Source organism: Coturnix japonica, chromosome 3, assembly GCF_054131305.1.
Source record: "Coturnix japonica strain WE chromosome 3, WE-NBRP24, whole genome shotgun sequence".
Taxonomy (NCBI): domain Eukaryota; kingdom Metazoa; phylum Chordata; class Aves; order Galliformes; family Phasianidae; genus Coturnix; species Coturnix japonica.
Window position 1 is genome coordinate 30648370 of NC_140665.1, and position 19461 is coordinate 30667830.

Below are 19461 nucleotides of genomic sequence, written 5' to 3' on the forward strand. Positions count from 1 at the left end.
GGCGCTGTCCGCCCGCTGCAATTTGAATGGCCGCCGCCGCGGGGCACCATGGGAGCGGGGGAGCGACCACTGCGCGGCTTCCGGAGAGCGGGCGCCATGTTGGATGGGGGGAGGGCGCTAGGAGCCAGCCCTGCGCAGCAGAACAGCAGAAGAGCGCCCCCCAGCGGCCGGGACAGCGGGGCTGTGCCCTGTCCCACAGCCCGCCCGCAGCGCTGCGGGGAGGGGGCACGGCGGTGATGGGGGCCGGCCCTGCACAACTCCCCGCCTCACATCGCCCCGGGCGCTGTTGGGCAGGAGCAGCAGCGCCGCAGCGAGGAGGAGGAGGAGGAGGAGGAGGAGGAGGCGGGCACCCGGCCGGGGTGGAGGGGGAGCGGCCGTGTTTGGAAACAACGTGTCCGCGGCCCCATTGGGCGCTGCCCGCCACGGGCCTCCCACAGCGTGTTGGCAGACACGGACACGGCGGCGCCGTGCCCCGGGTGCGGGGTGAATAGCGGGGTGCTGCTGGCACGGCACATGGGGGCCGAGCCCGGCGCTGTCGTTGTGAGCCCCGTCGGAAGGAGCTGCGGTGTCTGCGTGAATTGTCACGTACGTGGTGCCGTTTCTCCGCCTTTACTGGGTAGTTTTGCTGCCAGACATGTTGTAAAGCGCCCCGGCTTCCCGCCCCCGGTGCCAATATCCGTGTGCTGGAGCGCCCCGTCCCGTAACGGAGAGCACCGGGGCACCCCGAGCTCCATGGCCGCCAGGGGGCGCCGCCCGCACGGGACTTCAACTCCCATCCGCCCTTGCGAAGGGAACCCATAGAGGACGTTGCGGGTAGCGCCGCGGGGCACGTCGGGAGCAGCAGTCCCGAGAGGGGCGCGGCGCGGTGCGTGCTGGGAATCGTAGGCGGGTGGCGCCGTGGACTCCGTTTCCCGTGGTGCCTTGCGGCGGCTCGCTGACGGCGGGGGCCGGGGCGGAGGGGAGCCCGGGCGGGGAGCGGGGACAGCGGGAACGGCGGCGGGCGGCGGGGCCTCAGCGGCCGCCATGGATCCGCGGGTGTCGGAGCTGTTCGGGGGCTGCTGCCGGCCCAACGGAGCCGCGTTGCGAGGACGCGGAGGGGCCGCGCCCGGCGGCGGCGGCGGCGGCGGCGGCGGCTCGAAGGCGAAGAAGAAGAACGGGCGGAGCCGGGGGGGCAAGGCCAACAACCCGCCGTACCTGCCGCCTGAGGTGACACGGCGGGGGGCGACACGGGGCCTGTCAGCGCCGCACGACGGGATGGACGGGACGGGGGGGCGGCTTTGTGCGCCGCGGGGCCGGGGTGGGAATGAGGGGGAGCTCGGGGCAGCGCTGCGGGGGATCCCCGGCTCCGGGATACAGAACGGAGCTCGGCACGGCACGGTACCGGCACGGCTCGGGGAGGCGGTGTTGTCGTACGCCGGGATGCGGCGGGTGCCGGCGGGCTCGGAGGGAGCGATCTCGGTGATGGTATTTGCCTCTTGCAGCTGGAAAAGCTGCTGGTGGTACTTGAGGGGTGTGTGGGTCAGTGCAGGTTGGTTGGCACAGCTGTGAGCAAACTGGGCGGAGAGCATTAATACATTGTCCCGCAGAACACTGCTCAGCACTGCTGGCCGAGCTCTCTGTAAGTTATCGCAGTCTGTGCCGGGAAGGGGCATTCCCCACACCGGGCTATAGCGAGGAAGGAGCTCAGCTCGGCTGTGTGAGATCCTGTCGGTGGGCAGGATTGTCCCCTGCAGCTGCAGTTCAGTTTTGCTTCCCTTCAGCTGGAGGCTGCACGGCCCCTGTGGTTTCAGCACGGCTTCCTGTCCTTGGCCGCCCCAGTCTAGTGTGTTGCTTTCCTCTAGGCTCAGCTGCCTCAGAACAGACCGACCCCCTTGTTTAGAGGACAGCACAGAATGTGAACGCAATATTTTTCTTAAATAGCAAAAGAGTAAAACCTCCTGCACATAGCCTTCCCTCGCTGCATAGCTCTGCTTCCCAAGTGCCGAGCTGGCAGCTTGGAACTTCCCTCTGTTGGCCTTCCGCCACCATAAGCTCCACTGTGGTTAGAAGCTCAGCTAGAAGGCAGGGAGAGGACTGTTGCCTCTCTTGACACGCAAATTGGTGTCCAGAGGTAAAGCAAGTGCTTAGAGTTGGCAGCTCAACTTAGTCTGCCAGAGTACGTGGCTTCTTAAAGGCTCCTTAGACCAAATCAGTGCTGAAGTTACTTCAGTTTAGACTATACGTTCTCTTTGGAAGCTGGAGCCTGTTGTGGTCGATGACTCTATGGGCCTTTCTGGTTTAGGCTCTAAAACAACTTGGTGTGCACTGAGTGGACAGAAGGTTGGGATGGTGTGCTCTGCAGTGTGGGAAGTGGCTCTTTTGAGCCTGGAACTCTGTGTGACTGGCCCTGTTTTTTGTGGACAAGTTAAACAAACAAGAAGGTGGCAGCGCTACCCTTCTGTGTTATATTCTACTTTTATCCCTTGTTTTTCGTTATATGTGATGTAAACAGCAAAAAGAAACCTCAAGTACGTTCTAGTTGAGTGTGGGAATGAACAGCAGAATAGACTGTAATCTAACAATAAATTTCTGCAGTTTTCCCTCTCTGAAATAGCCAATGCAAGCAGTAGAGAGTATCTTTTCAGCTGATGCCTATAGAAATCCCTGCTGGCACAGCATCTAACCATTCTGTTTTGTTTTGTTCTCTGACCAGGCAGAAGATGGTAACATCGAGTACAAGGTGAGCCTTTTGTGGGGGTAGGAGGGTTTCTTCGCAGAGTTGTCTCACAACAAATAACTCCAGGAAAGACAGTGTGTGGGGAACGTGCCCATGTGGACAGAAAGACAGACACTGTACTAAGGAAGGAACAGTCAGTCATCTTCTGAGTGCCCAGAGATACCCAGTGTCTGAGCTGGAAGAGTTTGAGCTCATATTGACAGCTGTAGGTGTCCCTGATAATCATTTATCACTCGGTTTGTGGCTGTTCTGCTAATCACGCTTGGCTCATGTATCACAAATAGGTCCCATGGTGCTGTTACCCCCCAGCAGGCAGAGTACAGACCCTTTGGGAAGGTGCAGAAATGCTCTGCTGCCATATGCACGCATCCCTGTGAAACACTCTCTTAGCATTCCCATGGTTTCTATTTAGATGCTAACATGGGGTGTGTTTCCCAGAGGTGGGTCAGAGCAGGGGGCTTTGCTTCACAGAGTTGATTTAGAGTGCTGCTGGTTTGGGCTCTGGGATTGCTTCCAGGCTGTGACTATAACTCCCCCCTCTGTTTAACAGCTGAAGCTGGTGAATCCCTCGCAGTACCGCTTTGAACACCTGGTGACACAGATGAAGTGGAGACTACAGGAAGGCCGCGGTGAGGCTGTGTACCAGATTGGTGTGGAGGACAACGGGCTGCTGGTGGGCCTCTCGGAGGAGGAGATGCGTGCCTCACTCAAGACCCTGCGCCGCATGGCAGAGAAGTATGTGTTCACTTTTGTCTGAAGGACCTGTAGGCTTGAACAATTGGTACAATGAGACTTGGCTCCAGGAGTTCCAAGAGGAGCTGGTGGCACCACTCCACGGTGCTTGTGTATGATAGAAATTTTCTTATCAGGAAGGTCTAGACATAGGAATGGAGCTAGAGGACTTCAGGCTTCAAGTCTGAGGCTGCTACCCTGCTATACCTAGTTTTCATCCTGTTCGCTTTCTCAGGTCTGATTCTAGATGTGCAAGGGCTGCTGAGTGCAAGTGTGTGTCTCACTCTTCCCTTTTGTGTCTGTGGCAGGGTTGGAGCTGACATTACGGTGCTGCGAGAGAGGGAGGTGGATTATGACAGTGATGTTCCAAGGAAGATAACGGAGGTGCTCGTCCGAAAGGTGCCTGACAACCAGCAGGTAGGAACCTGTGACCTGGCCATCCTCTCTTGCCAGAGAATTGCAGCCCTCATACAAGGAACTTACTTTTGGGATGAGAGTCCAAGCCCTAGAGGCAGTCTGCTCTAGATTAGCCCGTAGCAGGTGCTTTAAAGAGCTGCCAGAGGGAGGCTTTGAGGACGACACTTCTTATCTCCAAGATTGTGGTTGTGGCTCATACAGTAGGAGAGATTTCCTTGATCAGAGATGATAACCATTTGACTTCTGCAACAACAGTTATGATGCAACCCAGTGTGCAAACAAGGAAGAATTTAGACTTCCTGCTGATGTGTCATGTCACAACACAATGAAGTATATCACAACTCCCAGACTATGATTTGCCATGAGCAAGAACAGAATCTGAACAAAAATACACTGCAGTGTCTGTTGTGGAAGGATACTCTGGAGTGCATCTCTGCTGCTATGTGGTGTTCATATGAACCCAGTGGAGCGCAGCATTTAGGTTTAATGATTTCTTTGTTCTTTTTCCTGTAGTTCTTAGACCTGCGAGTAGCTGTGCTGGGGAATGTGGACTCAGGGAAGTCAACTCTGTTGGGTGTCCTAACGCAAGGAGAGCTGGACAACGGCCGGGGCCGAGCACGCCTCAATCTCTTCAGACATCTCCATGAAATCCAGTCAGGAAGAACATCAAGCATCAGCTTTGAGATTCTCGGTTTCAACAGCAAAGGAGAGGTAAGGAGGGGGCTGCTGAACTCAGATGGAGGTGACTGGGAGGATGGAGAAGAATAGGATTTCCCTCCTGATACAGTACTGAGGGAAATATGATTGAAGAGAGGCAGTACAGCTCTGTGTCCCCTTACCTGAACCTGAACGCTGCTTGTGTCCATTTGCAACAGACATGATTTCTTGCATCTATGATCTCTCTTTGCTAATTTGGATGTCAAAGGGGACCAATAAGAGCTGGCCCTTCCTTCACTTGTCAGCTGGAGCTTCTTTTCTCACCAAGTCCTCGTGTTCCTCAGGTGGTAAATTACAGTGACTCCCGAACGGCAGAAGAGATCTGTGAGAGTTCTTCCAAGATGATCACTTTCATCGACTTGGCTGGCCACCACAAGTATCTGAAAACAACCATCTTTGGCCTCACCAGCTACTGCCCAGATTTTGCAATGCTGGTGGTTAGTGCCAACACTGGCATTGGTGAGTGTTACACTGCCTGCACAGGCTGAGAGTAAAATATGAAGAGAAATGGGGAAGCAAGTTTTTGGAAGATAATAATAGTCCAGAAGTCTCTTCTGATTTCTTGTAGACCAGCACCTGTAAGTGCCTGGGAGGGAAACAGAGCTGGGTTACTAGCTATAGGCCATATTAAACAGTGCTCTGGACGGAGACTTTGTTTGGAATTTAAGGCTGTACTTGCTGGAGGGTGGGGGGAGAAGGAGAAGAAAAAAAGAAGGCTTTTATTGCATTCTTAGAGGTGTTGAATCCTGCAACCTTGTGAAAAGGCAGCTGGAGTTTTTCCACATCTTTCTGTGACATCTTCTGGTTATAAAGAAGGAAAACTACTGCATCCTTCTGAAGCAAGGAGATCTGTTCCAGTAATTCTGGGTTCTGTTTTGCTGGAATCCTCTTGTTTTTTGTTTAAAAGAACAGTTTTGCTTTTTCGTTGCCTGATGAACTATTGGGATAAAATTTCTAGGGTAAGCCCGTGGGAAGGTCAGGAGATGTAGCTTTACAAAAATAAACAGTGACTGCAATCTAACTTGTCTCCTGCAGCGGGCACGACACGAGAGCACTTGGGCTTGGCCATGGCCCTCAAGGTCCCCTTCTTCATTGTCATCAGCAAAGTTGACTTGTGTTCAAAAGCTACTGTGGAACGGACAGTGAAGCAGCTGGAACGAATTCTGAAGCAGCCAGGCTGCAACAAGCTTCCATTGCTTGTCACCTCAGATGATGATGCTGTTACAGCAGCACAGCAGTTTGCACAGTCTCCCAAGTAAGGAAGCATTCTTTTCTGCTGGGGGCAGCCAGTTCAGACTGGGCTGCTATGTGGAGCTGGGAGAGGGTGATGACAAGGGAGGCAACCACATCTTGAACGTCTGGGCTTCTCAGCGGGTTTTATAACCTCTTCATTTTCACCTCCCAGGCCTTTTTTCTGGGCTGTGGGGGCAGAAGATGCCAAAGGTTGTGCTGGAGTTGCTTTTCCAAGACTGAATTGTGGGCTGGCAAGAGATCAGTGCCTCAACCAGCTACTGAAACAGGGGTTACTGCAGAATTGTGCCTACCCCTCCAGAGTAGGAGGGCAGACCTCCTGCTCTGACCATTTATCATTGTAGCCTCTGGACTTGGTAGATTCAGAATCTCAGCCACCTTTGATAGCTGCAGTCTGACTTTCTGCTTACTCCTGTCTCTTTGTGTCTGACAGCATCACCCCAATCTTCACACTGTCCAGTGTTTCTGGGGAGAACCTGGATCTTGTGAAAGTCTTTCTCAACATCCTTCCTCCACTGACCAACAGTAAAGAGCAGGAGGAGCTAATGCAACAACTCACAGAGTTTCAGGTATGGAAGGGTAGCTTGGCTCCAGTTCTCTTAGTGCATTCATTGCTGTGATGTGTGACAAACATCTGTGGATTCTAGATAGAACAGGCAGAGACAAGGTGAACTACTGGGAGATGTTCAAGTAAAGAAAGAATTCATTCGAAAGAGGCTTGTTAGGCTGGGCTGCGTCCAAACCAAGGGGTGCCCATTTCAGTGAGAAGGTTGTTTCTTTACTTGCCACTTAAACGGCAAAGGTTCCTCTAAAAGGAAAGTTGTGGGAGCTAATGAAAGCTCACAGATGGTGTCTGATTCTGTATGGGCTGGGCCGTTTGTTCTCACTCTGGAGTGCTATTTCGCGGCTCTCTGAGCAGCTTTTTCTTGTTGCCTTCTTGCAGGTTGATGAAATTTATACTGTGCCAGAAGTCGGAACTGTTGTGGGAGGAACTCTGTCGAGGTAAGGGAGCAGGCAGACATGTGTGATTGCAAATGGTTGCTGGAGTTCCCACAAGGTTAGAGTTACCTGCTGCAGATGGAAGCAGTGCAAGCTTTATCCCTATGCCAGATCACTGAACCGAGAGAGGATGGAGGACCACAGAGTGCTAGGAGGTGTCATGAGCCGTCTGTTGCTCGTGCAGTGGCAGGCAAGGAATCTGCTCTAAAGTTGCTAGATAGGGATGTGACTTGTAATGTTCTAGTAGGTGAAAGCATGCTGGAAACAGAGTCAGCGAAAGTAAGCCAGGATGCTAAGGTGTTGTATTCCTTCTTCCTCCATCAGGATGAGGAAATGTAGACTGTAAGTCCTCTGCTCCCAGCAGAAGTTAATGTCACCCTGTGAAGAAAGCAGTTGTCATTCAGCTTTCAAGAGCAGTGAGCACAGCTTGGCTACATTCACACAAGTGGCAACTGCAGTCTCACCAGCAGAAATGATGCAGTGTGGCAGAGCAGTGGGAGGGAGTGGCCCCTGTCCAAGGGAATCTTGGTGTTTGAGGTGCGATAATGTGGCTTTTGCTCCCTATTCCCAGCAGCATTGCATTCCTATTAGTTGGTCACGTGCCTGGGTAAGAATCCAAAGACACTCGCCTCCTTGGCCCTAGGGAGTTTGTGCAGGTTGATCTTGGAGAGCGCAAATTCCTCCTTGTCTCCTGATGAGCTCTGTCCTGCTGTTGTGCCTTGGGCAGTGGGATCTGCCGAGAAGGGGAGAACCTGGTGGTTGGTCCCACTGATGATGGGAAGTTCCTCCGGCTGAAAGTGTGCAGCATCCAGCGCAACCGCTCAGCCTGCCGTGTGCTGCGGGCTGGCCAGGCAGCCACGCTGGCCCTCGGACCTTTCGACCGCTCCCTGCTGCGGAAGGTGAGTCCTGCTGTTGCCAGCTTCCTTGCTGGTCCAGTGAGTGGGACTGGAGGCTTCCCTGTGGATCTCCCTTTGGTAGAGTGGGAATGAAATAGAAGTGTTTACAGAAAGCTTGTTGAAAGGGAAGGAGGTTGCCAGGCTGTGAAGTGTGATGAGTATTGGACTGAGAATGGGGCACAAGTCCAAGTTCCAAGAGTGGAGACATGTTTATGGTTGTGGGTGTTGTTCAGAAACAGGAGGGTTGGCCTTAACTAATCTGAGCTTTTGGTTATTGTGCAGGGCATGGTCATGGTGAGCCCGGAAATGAACCCCACCATCTGCTCAGTGTTCGAAGCCGAGATTGTGCTGCTGTTCCATGCAACAACTTTCCGGAAGGGATTTCAGGTGACGGTACATGTGGGGAACGTGCGGCAGACGGCTGTTGTAGAGAAGATCCATGGAAAGGTAAGTTGTGGAAGGAGAAGGGATAAAGATGGAACTCAGTGTGGGACCTGCTGGTTCCAGATGGGAATCCTTTCCATTTGGTTGGTGTTTCCTCCTCACAAAATAAGCAGTATCACAGACTACAGCAAGACTCTGAAGGGAGGGGGGGGGGGAGCTTTCCATACACCAGGGCTTGTGTTCTCCTGTCTCCCCCTATGCAAGCAATAATGGGAAGGATTTGAGCCACTTGAGGAGACAACCTGCTCATTTGCTTCATCTTAGCATCCACATGCACCTCTCTTGCATGCATCAGTGGGACAGATAGATCTAAGCTGTCCCTTTTTTCTCTTCAGGATAAGCTGCGGACAGGAGAGAAGGCCGTTGTCTGTTTCAGATTCATCAAACATCCTGAATACTTGAAGATTGGAGCCAAGCTGCTTTTCCGTGAAGGAGTCACCAAAGGCATTGGGCATGTCACTGACCTCCAAGCCATCACCACCAAAGAAAATGGCCTGGAGGAGTCTCTAGGGCCTGGACAGCTGAGCTTCTGACTACCACTAGGTCAGAGAGATCTCTGCTCACCAGCAACCAGGGAGAAGGATGAAAGCTCCCGTGGGTCTCTGAGCGACGCCTGGAGCTGCTGCTGTCCCATTCTAGCAAGGCTGTCTCTCTTCCGTACTGTGAGGTGGAGCCTCTGAGAGTTCCTCACGTTCAGTGCTGTACGTGAGGCAAGATAAGCACGCTGTCCGCATTGCCCACTGCTGTTGTTATCCTGCCTTCCTTCAGAATAGATTGGAGGCACCCGCTGGCCTGGGCAGGCAAGTTCTGGCTTTGTTCACTGTTAGAAAATTACTGTTTGGGAAGAGCAGAAGCCTTGGAGGCAGGTAGTGAAGGGATGTTTTTCCATCTGTGAAACAAGATCTGGTCCCATTCCAGCTCTCTGAGCACTGGGTTGATGCAGTCCTGCAGCACATCCTTCCAGGCAGGGGATGAGAGAGGCCCTGCTGCCTGCAGCAGGATCTTGTTTGAACCTATCAAAATACGTTCAGGACACTTTTTAACTGTTTTAATCTTGGTTGGCTTTAATCTGCTGTGTGTCCATTTGTATGCTGGTTTTGCATTACTCCAGTCTGAGTATCTTACTGTTGGACAAGCATCCTGTCCTGTTCCCTGTGTGCATGTACACAGTCCTTCAGCATCCCACTTTGTGGCTTTTAGGAAGCTGTGGCTGCTTGGTGTGGCGCAGCCTCCCGGCATTACAGTGCAAAGGCAGAGTTTGCGCTTGCAAACAGCTCCTTGCAGCAGCAGAACAGGATCTGCTTTGTGGAGCAGAGCAGGACCTGGGCCTGTGCTGGCATGGGCAGATTATTCCATGGCTGTGCAGCTACAGGTGAAGTCTACACGCTGGCTGCAGTGGCTTGCAGTGAGCTCCCTGGTTTAGTTCTCCAGGGCCCAGCCCACCTTTCTCCTCACACTTGCCTTAATGTGAGGACAGGCCACATTACTAACACAAAACAAGGTGATTTCTGTTGTTTAGATGTGATTTGAAAGTGGCGTGACTTTATTTTTCTTCTCAAGGAAGACTTCTTTTCTTTCCCCTGCCGTTGGGGTGTGTTGTGAGTGGAAGGCTGCTGTTGCCAGCAAGGACTCTGCACGAGCAGTGAAGCGCTCTCATTTCCCTTGTGCCGTTGTGTGGCTGCCATGTGTGACAGCTCCTCCAGGCCCCTCAGCCCATAGGCAGGGTCTGTTGAGCTGTTCATGGGCTTTTGGTTTTCTCACTGACTGTCAGACCAAAAGAGTCAGCTGTGAGCAAGTCCTTCAGCCAACCTTGTTGCATGGCACGTAGCTTACCAGCTCTGACTGAAGAGAGGGGAGAGGGCCTGCAACAGCACACAAACACCCAAAGAGCCTTTCTGCCCTCCTGAAAGCAAGTTCTGGTGCTGGGCTGCTGGCACAGGCAGTGCGTGCGGGGCTGGGTGGCCCTTGCTGCGGATCTGTGGACAGCATAATACCTGGGGAGACAAAAGATGGCAGCACTGCAGAGTGCATGCTGGGCCAGGGGGAGGCTGGTGAAATGGTGATGTACCTGAAAGGACTCAAGAAACAGCTCAATGGTGGCAGAAGCAGGCACTGCCTGCCCATTGGGAAGAGCACTGACCCAGCTGTAAGTCAGCTCAGTGGGGAGACCGCAGCTGCTGGGTCAGGGTGACTGCAGTGGTTGTAGGTCTTTCAGCCGTGCCTGAGAGGACTGGTGCCAGCTGCCAGCTCGTGGCTCACTAAGAAGCTGCCTTGGGGTGAGGAACACGATGCCAGCTGTTTGCAGCAGCCCTAGCGTCTTCCACACCAAAGTAGGCTTGGGCTTCTCTAACCCTCTCTGAGGTACATAGCTGATGGCTGGTCCCATCTTGTCCCTACCAGCTGTGGCATGACTGTTCTTGGTGCCATGCTCTTCATAATCGCTGTTTTGTTGTCTTGACGTTTTCTAATGCTGGGGTTTATCCCTGTTCCCTGAGTGTCTATAAATAAATGTACAGAATAAAGATGTTTTATGGAGGTTGCTGGTCAAGTTGTACAGTGAGTGAGGGTGGAGCTGGGCTTTTTGCCTTGCCGCCCTTGAGCTGGGTCATGGCTGGACATGGCTGCCCTTCACCCTGCATCCTGCACTCAGTCCTATAAATACCATCCCAGGGCGTGGAAGGAATGCGTGCACGCTGCTGTTTACAACCTCGCTCTCCCAACTTATCGGAGCAAGCCTGAAGTGACAGGCAGCCACGTCACCGTGAGCACAGCTCTTCTGGCTGCTGGGGGCGGGACTGCCTTTGGCTGGGGCTTCCTCATTGCCCCAGAGCCTAATTAAAGGGATGCGTTCTAGGGGACAGACCTAACTGGTGGCTTGCTTCTAAAATAGCTTCAACCTTATCAAGGGGTTTGCAGCTGCTTTGATGTCCCTGAGAACGTGTTGTTCCCTTGGGACGAGAGGCAGAAGGGCTTCCCTGTGGAAGTGATGTGTGTCACTGAGTGGCTGCGTCAATGGGTGTTCTCAGCTTGTTTTTGTGACCAGCAGCAGCACCTGCTAAGGCCGGTCTTGCCAGTCACGTAGGAAATGAGGTGTGCTGCTGTCAGAGGACTGAGGCAACCCTGCCAGACTGGTTGCTATTCCTCTTTCTGTAAGGACTTCAGGAAACTTGTCACTTTGCAAGGTGAGGGCTGTCATTAACAGGAGGGACTCTGTAATTCCTTCCTCTGCTCGCTGCCAGCAGAGCTTGCTGCACACACCAGCATCAGCTTTGCCTTGTGCTTCTCAGCATCTTGCAGCTGCCATGCTATGTACTAGGTGGCCGCTGACAGCAGTGTGGCAGCTTCCTAGCGCAGGGGAGAACGTTGGCTGATGGAAGGAGAGCAGCTCAACAGCTGGAAGCAGGGTGGTGCTACTCAGAAACGAAAGGGAAACAGCACATGCAACTACAGCTGTACTTTGCATCATTCTCTGCTGCCTGAGAGGCTGTCCCCTTGCTCTGGGAGAGAAAGGCTGCAGCTGATGAAACCCTCTGCAAAGTATGTTGTGTTTCCTGGCCCCACCCAGCACTGCCTTGACGTATATGCTCCCTCCCACTGCTCCAGAACTGGGCTCACATCGGCAGCAGCCCAGCTTATAGAAGAGGCCCAGGGGCCCCAAGCGTTGCAGCATGGAGCTGAACCCATCTCCTGCCACGATGCAGGATCTCCTGTTTTGCTGTATAGTATAGACTGCTTTGTCAGCTCTGTAGCCAATGGGGTCATTTGATATTAGCAGTGTTTCTTGTGCTCTCTAGAGCTAGTGATGAGCATTACGCACTAAGCAGCAACACAGTTGCCAAACCATATATACCATGCACAGGCATGGTAGTCACCACCAGACTATGTGTGCAATTCACAGAGCTGGGTACATCCCACACCACACACTATTCATCAGTCCTAATTCCTCATAGAGTTGGGTAGAGATAATTTATTAGATTTCTCTGGATTAAAAGCTGAAAGGCAGCATAAAAGGTTTAGTTTTTAAAAAACACTGATTCTCTAAAAGCTTGCAGCACAGCTGTGTGTTAGGGAGGTAAACGCTTAAAGAAAAAATCTAAAGTCCTTGTCACACTTTCCCGAGGTCGTTTTGCATTAGGTCCTGTTGGAGTCTTGGACTTGTTCCTCACCTTGGCAGGAGACCCAGAAGCTGCAGCCTTGGGGTTGGGAACCTCTGCTGGAGCTGGTGGGGAGCTGTGCTCCTGGAAGGAGCGTTGCAGCTCCACAGCGAAGTGGTAGTCCATGTGCTCTGGGAGCTCCCAGGCCAGCACATATTGGCCACACTTCTCACAGCGCTGCTGGTCCCCTGGTGAGACATGAGGGAGCAGGGCTTGCTCGGGGGGTGGCAAATTCTGCTCGTTTCCCTCCAGAGTTGGCTCTAACTTCAGGAGGATCCTGGAGCTGGGTGGAGTTGAGGGTGTTTGTGTAGCATCAGACGGCAGCTCCTCACAAGGCGGCCTCTTGGAAGAAGTAGGGCTCCCATCTCCAGAACTCCACTTCACAGAGGCCTCCAGCTCACACCGCTCAGAGGCAAGACCAGCACCATCTCCCTCTGGGTGCCCCAGGGAGCTGGGTGCAGGTGACTGAGCACAGGAGGCAGCTGGCAGGCTGGTTAGCACTGCCTGGGACTGCTGCCTTTCTGTCGCCTTTTGGAAGAACGACTCAATGGCATTAGCCGGCTTCTGTCTATGCTCTTTGCTTGGGCTCCTGAAGAATTTGACCCTAGACCTCGTGGAAGACGTGGCCTCTGTGCTGCCAGCAGCAGTGCCATCAGATGAAGCATCACTAGTCAGGAAGGATGTGATGCCTGCGGAGAGGAATGTGGGAGCAGAGAACTTGCTAGCAGCGAGGTGCACTGATATGAGTGGGGGAGACCTGCAAAGGACAGAGCAACATCAACTTGGACAAGAGGCAGAAGGCAGCATTCAATGCTCACAGGAAAGAGAGAGGGAAACTTGTGAAAGCACTTAGTCTGGGTATCTGACAAGAGGTGGGAGGGACGTTTCCTGTAACAGTTTGTTATGCTATCTCCAGAACACAGCCTCTCACATACTGCAGGCTACGTTGGGCACAGCAGCAAGTCTCATCCCAAAACAGCATTTCCTCCCCCAGAAGACAGGTAGCAGAGCAGGGACAGCCAGCTGCCAGCCTAGTCCACCACAGGCTGGAGCTACTGTGACCCTTCTAGTCACAGAGAGGGCCTCAGCAGCAGCCTTGTCGTAAAAGTACACCCCAGCATCTACTACAGAGCAGGAGGGAGGAAGTTATGTTGAATACAGGAGCTGTGCACCCCAGTTTTAATTCTTGTCCCAATGGCCTCTTCTCAAAAAGCATCTTTGTCCTTTTCCTGGCAGTCAGCACAACCGTCATTCATATCAAGTCCTAGCAGGGATGTGAACCACTTCCTCCCATACTCACCAGGCTGCCTGGTGAGCCCCAGCCATGTTGCAGTTTTGGATGAGGGCAAAGGCATCACTGGAGATCTTCTGTGCATCGTAGCGGGTCACAGCACAGAAGCGTGACAGCCTGGTGTCTCCCTGCATGCGGATGACCACCATCAGCTGCTTGGCCACTCGGTGGTTCTGCAGAGAGAAGACGTAGCTGTGCTGCAGGCGACATCTACAGGGAGGAGCCGGAATGGCGGCGGAGATGGTCTCTGCCTAGAGCGCTCTCCAACCCTGCCACCTCTCGATGCTACGTGACAGATGGCAGCTTGTCCTGCCTGGCCTGATCTCCAAGAGATGAGATACAGGACTGCAAGGACTTAAACAACTGCCTCACACGGGCTGTCAAGCATTTCGTCCTCGTTTTTGTTCAAAGGCAGCTGTGTGCCGTTTTGTGGCTTTCCTGCAGCAGTGAAGCTAGTAGCTTCACCTGGGCCTGCAGTCTACCATCTGTGGTTTTAATCATATTATTTGCTCTCAAAGGTCACACCATCAGCTAAGGACTTGCAATATGCAACAGAGCAGCGATGAGGCAGTTCGAGAGTGCAGCAGGTTTCAAGTCCCTGCATCCTAAAGCACAAGAAAAAGGACCATCCTTAGCCTTGCAGCATTCTGAGACAGTCATTTTGGTGGCTGGACTCTAATACACACTCCTTTCTCAGAGCACCTCAGCACTGACATGCATCCAAGGGCAGGCAGATTCCCTCCCCCAGCCCCACTACCCTCAGCCTCTTGCACATGCACTGTGTGGTTTCCTGAAGGCCTGGCCTCCTCAGGCATAGAAGAAAGGATGCTGTCTCTGCACGTCTCCTTACCTGACTCCTGTCCTTGATCAGCCTGGATTCCAGCTCCAAGGCCAGCTGCAGCAGCCAGTGTTGCACCTGGATAAAAGAACAACAAACAGGTGTGGGCCCATGCTCACAGCACTGCTGCCAGGCCAGAGCAATACTACAGCCACTAAGGAACACTGGAAGGGGATCAGACTGGAATAGACACAGATTATCACAAAGCCCAACATCTGGAATAATTCTGGAGGAAATGGCCCAGGTAACTCTGGAGGAAAAGCACTGCAGACACCAAACCTACAGCATTACTACCAGAGCTTGCTTAAAGGTAGTCAGGCTCCACAACTCCGGATCTGTTTTTGCCTCTCCCCTCCTTTCAGGTAGTTACCTTCCTTCTAGCAGCCAGCCATGGAAGCTTGGTACCATGAGATCCCTTTTGCTCATGGAAATTATGACGCTGGACCTTTTTATTACTCATGAATTGTCAGTTCAATTCTGTCAATGGGGGATTTTTCTAGTGGCCCAAATCACTCCCTTCCACCAGACCCCTGGCTTGAGTTTTAAGGTACCACGACACAGAAAAGCAGCAGTTCTGCAAGCTAATCTCTGCTTTTAGAGTTCTTTCTTTTATTCACCAATCCAAAAGCTGAGTTTCTTCTTGCAAGACATTGGCTTTTCCTACCTCCTTCTGTGTAGCCAGGGCTGATTTCCCAGGGAAGTTCTTGCTGCAGCCAATGGACTGAGGCAAGTGGCGGTTCTTGACAGGTTCATCATCAATTCCTCTGCACAGATCATAGAGCCAGGACCTGAAAGCCACAGAAATACGATGCTGTAAAGGCAGCCGTGGCCCTGTGGGAATGTGCAAACAAAGGGACACCCACTGCAGAGGTTCTGCAGGTGCCAAGTGGATAATTTGCTGCCCTGCATGCAGGCAGCTGGGACAAGCACAATAGGCAGTTGGATTTGGTCCCTGCTCTAACATCAGCAGCAATGAACTGCCTCCCTTCTCACCCAAAACGCAGCAATGGTACATCATTACCCAGTCTTGTCTCCAAAGTGAGTCTGGAGCTCCGTCTCACTGAACTGTGTCACCTGCCCGATGTACTCCACTCCCAGGATGTCAGTGATGGCAACACCAAGCTTGCCCCCCAGGTTACGGCTACAGCAAAGGAAAAAGATGAAAACAGAGCACCATGTGGAAGAGTGCAATAAGCCTTTCTGCTGCAGATGACACTAGTTCAGGACAATTAGAAGCAGTCAGAAGCTGGTTGGATTCCTAGCAGGATTTCCTCTCTCTCTATTAGATAGATAGAGGAACAGTTACTGTGGATGTTGAAAGCCTTTGCTGACTGCTGTCAATTAACATTAGACTGCTCTCTGTTGATGTAGCCGGGAACAGTTTCCTACACCCAGGTCACTTTGATTTCTTTATTCAAAGTAAGGACAAAACTAACAGAAGCAAAGACATCAGTAACAAGGGCAAGCAGAGCTCTCTTCATCATAAAAGCCTAGACTGAGGAAGTGGAGCACCAGCATTTCAAACAGGTGCTCTTGCCACACAGCAGCTCAGCCTAAGCCCCAAGCAGCACAAAAGCAGGCAGCTCCCCATACTCACATACTGCTGACAGGCATCTGGCTGAAGAGCTGCGGGACAGATCGTGAAGATACCAGTGTCTGGCGGTTGGGTTTGTTTAACCCACAGGCCAGTTTTGCCAGCATCTGTAATACGGAAGAGGGTGGAAAGCTTGTTATTAAGAACTGCGCTGACTTCATTGTCCAGAACTCAACAGCACATGCTGCTCTAGCAGCTTTAAGGGCTGCCTTTGGAGAGGCTGCTAGAAAGGGCACAGAGGCTGCACCACTACTTGCTCCCAGCATCTCCATAATCCTCCTCCAGCTATTTCTCTCACTACGCTTGCTCCTTCATCTTCTGTTTCTATCTTGATTTTTCTTAATGTTTTAGCTTCTCTCTGTAAGGTCTACAGCAGCATAATGCTGCAAAAGGAAACTATAAAACACACAAAGGCTGGTTCAAAAGGGATACTCCCTCACCTATCTGCTATGCTGCTTCTCCTCTCACCCTACTCTAACACAGGGTCAAAAATACACAAATGAAATAAGTATGGCCAATTTTAAGAAGTCCCATAATTGCACTGCTTTACCACACGTAACAAAGCGTTCTCCTCATAGATTAATGCATCTTTGCTTTCGGCCTGTTTCAAACCCTTGCTTTTCTCTAGACAAGGCAGATCCTTTTCCTTCAGCCTTCCACATCCAGTCATTTTGCAGCTGTCAAGACATTCTTATTTCACTGGAGACTCTTCCAAGTTTAACCACGCTGTTCCTGAAGCAAACTGAACCAATGACTGCTGCTCTGTGGGCATAATTAGTTGACTTTTTCTGACACCTCTCTAATTAGCACATACTGCAGCAGGGTATGTGCCATTTGCTCTCCCATTACTGACTGATTGCTCACAGTAACCCCAGGCTACTTCCTGACTTACTGCAACTCAGCCAAAAACCTCCTTATTTTCTTATTTCCTGGAAGCCACTCACACACAAAGGATTTCAGTCTGTTTCTGGACTTCTCCAAGCCCAGAAGTTTCATCCCTAATCTCATCTCTTGGAACTCTCACAGCCCCAGGCCCTCAGCCCTGCCCCTGCTTAGTATTCACCTGTAATACCTACAGCTGTTATCTCCTTGTAGGCTTCATTGAAAACATTGGCTCTCGATGGAACTCAGACTGATCTCCCCAGGATCCCACTTTAGACATCCCCATTTGACTGCACTTCATTAAACAGTCACTACAGACTACAGTATTGTTCTTTTAGCTGCTAGATGCAGACAGATAACCTCATTCATGTTGTATCTTGCCAAGTGTGGTACACGGTAATCATCAAGCCATGCTCTGGGTGATGCTCAGCCAGCCACTGAGAGCTCCTCATGCACAACAAACGAACTGACTTTGATGCTGCAGTTGTGAATGGTTTCCTGCTGGGCAAAATGCTCTGTGGTCTACTGAGAACCCTAATGCTTATTTCAGCCTCTGCAGAAAAGGCTCGCGCACACAGAGCTGAGCTGGCTGTGGCAGCACTGTAGCACATTTCACACCACCACCATGTGCAGGCTTCCCACCTGGTGGTCTCTACTCTGCACTTGACACAATAGATACGTAGTTCTTCAATAGATACGTAACAAAGCCCATCCTAACATCCTTATTCTCCTTAAGAATAAAATGCAAGAATAGAAACTTGCTGGGAGATGCTCCTATGAGGAGCAGGAATGCTACAGAGAGCAAAGCTGAACATCCATTCCATTGGAAATTACTACAGCAGTGCTCTTGTACAGCTCACTCAGCTTGTGCCACAGTCCATTTGCTGCTTTCAAGATGAGCCTGTGCAGAACTAGCTCAGGTATCTGTGTTTGGTTGGTGGGAGCTTAACTTGTACCTATGGCAGTCCAAGACGAGATGCATTATCCCCAGTTTCAAAGCATCTGTTTCTCATTTTGGTCAGCACCTGCACATTTAAAGTTGTAACGGGTGAGCTCCTGCAAAGGCTGAGCCCCACAACTGCAGCATCAAAGGCAGTTTGTTTCTGCAGCTGCTGCTGTGCATGAGGTACCGGTGCGGCTGGCTGAGCATCCCCCAGAGCATGGCTAGCAGGTGCCACAGACCAACTGACCAGAAAGAGGAGAAGCAGCTCAGCAGCAGCACGCAGGTGTTTTCCTTCAAGTCGGTGGGAGTTTGAGTCAGTAAATATCATTCTCTCGCTATAGCTTTCCCCACCCATCTTCCACTGGACAGGTTTAGAAGAACACAGTGGCGCTGCCGTGGCATAGAGTGGCTCAGAGAAGCGAGGCTGATGCCTCACACACGTACTTTGTTGTGCGAAATCCCAGCTGAGCACCTGAATCCGGTGGCCTTCTCCACGGCCACCCTCATTTCCTCCACAATGACTGCTCCCATGGCCAGCTGCAGGTCGGGGCAGTTGAGGTTATCAAAAGACAGCGATGCCAGCCACTCCTGCACGCCACGCTGCCGCAGCTCCTCTACAGAAGGAAGGCAAAGGGGAGCTATGTGCGTGCTGGTGAGCCCACCAAAGGGACAGACGGCATCGGCAAGCGGCAGCAAACAGCAGCAAACAGCTGCCTACATCTGACAGCGCGCACCAACAGCGAGGACAGAAGCAGGGAGCTTAAGAACAACACTATGGGAGCGCGCTATGGGAACGAAGCGCACCAGCAGCACCGCGGGGAGGGACAGCGCCGGGCGGCACCGGGAGCCCCGCGGGGCCGTCGGGGCCGAACCCTCGTACCCTTGTCGGCGGGCTGGGGGCCGGGCCCCGCGGGCAGCCCCTGCACGAAGGTGGTGGGCAGCAGCTCGGCCTCCAGCGGCCGCCCCCGCAGCTCCCGCAGCCGCTCCCGCGCGCTGTCGGTCAGGTCCAGGTACGCCTCGTCGATGCTGGCCCGCTCGATGGCGGCGAAGCGCGACAGCACCTCCATCACCTCGGCGCTGGCATCCCGGTACCTGCCGGCACAGCTCAGCCGCCGCCCGACCGCAATGGGGGGGATCCCCGCTCCCTCCCCGCCCCTCCCGCCGTCCCACTGACCGGGTGAGGTCCGCCTTGCCCCGCGCCTCGGGCACTCTGGCCAGCAGCAGCTCCGGGCACAGCGCCCGCGCCTCCGCCGCCCACATCCCTCGGGACACGCCGAACGCCCGCGCCTCGTAGCTCACGGCGATGATCCTGCAACGCACCAAAACCGTGGGCGACAGAACGGCGGGGAGAGGGGAAAAGAGAAGGGAAGGGGAGAGCCGACAGCACGTACCCGCCGCCCTGCCACTGCTTGTACTGCACCACGGCGCAGGGCCGGCCGCGCAGCCGCGGGTCGTATCGCTGCTCCACCTGCATGAAGAAGCAGTCCATGTCCACCAGGGCCACCACGCGATCCCGGCCGCGCCACATCGCGACACACGCCGACACACGGCGGGACAACGGGGCGGGGCGGCCGGATGGAGGCGGAA

The 19461-nt window shown here is 53.1% G+C and overlaps 2 protein-coding genes across 7 annotated transcripts; one reads left to right on the top strand and one right to left on the bottom strand.

Annotated features, from left to right (window-relative positions):
• The first annotated feature begins 907 nt into the window (after positions 1–907).
• Positions 908–10707, top strand: GTPBP2 (GTP binding protein 2). Of its 5 annotated transcripts, none has more exons than XM_015857664.3 (12): positions 908–1206; positions 2693–2719; positions 3267–3451; positions 3757–3865; positions 4379–4576; positions 4867–5041; positions 5618–5837; positions 6267–6402; positions 6777–6835; positions 7560–7731; positions 8011–8175; positions 8508–10707. In XM_015857664.3, the coding sequence occupies exons 1-12, from the start codon at positions 1024–1026 to the stop codon at positions 8703–8705; spliced, it is 1827 nt and encodes a 608-aa protein (XP_015713150.1). In that variant the 5' UTR covers positions 908–1023; the 3' UTR covers positions 8706–10707. The 5 variants fall into 5 exon arrangements, 3 of the variants coding, with proteins under 3 accessions (XP_015713150.1, XP_085399350.1, XP_085399349.1); XR_014944684.1 differs by having other exon boundaries at positions 920–1206; positions 7404–7731; positions 8508–8976; XR_014944685.1 differs by having other exon boundaries at positions 920–1206; positions 7407–7731; positions 8508–8976.
• Positions 10708–12124: 1417 nt separating this feature from the next.
• POLH (DNA polymerase eta) lies at positions 12125–19443 on the bottom strand. 2 transcript variants are annotated; one of them, XM_015857663.3, is made up of 10 exons: positions 19266–19443; positions 19049–19183; positions 18755–18966; positions 18319–18488; positions 16053–16156; positions 15477–15596; positions 15120–15243; positions 14468–14533; positions 13627–13790; positions 12125–13083 (listed from the first exon to the last, which is right to left on the bottom strand). In XM_015857663.3, the coding sequence occupies exons 1-10, from the start codon at positions 19400–19402 to the stop codon at positions 12237–12239; spliced, it is 2079 nt and encodes a 692-aa protein (XP_015713149.1). In that variant the 5' UTR covers positions 19403–19443; the 3' UTR covers positions 12125–12236. The 2 variants fall into 2 exon arrangements, with proteins under 2 accessions (XP_015713149.1, XP_085399340.1); XM_085543214.1 differs by lacking the exon at positions 18755–18966.
• Between the last annotated feature and the right edge of the window lie 18 nt (positions 19444–19461).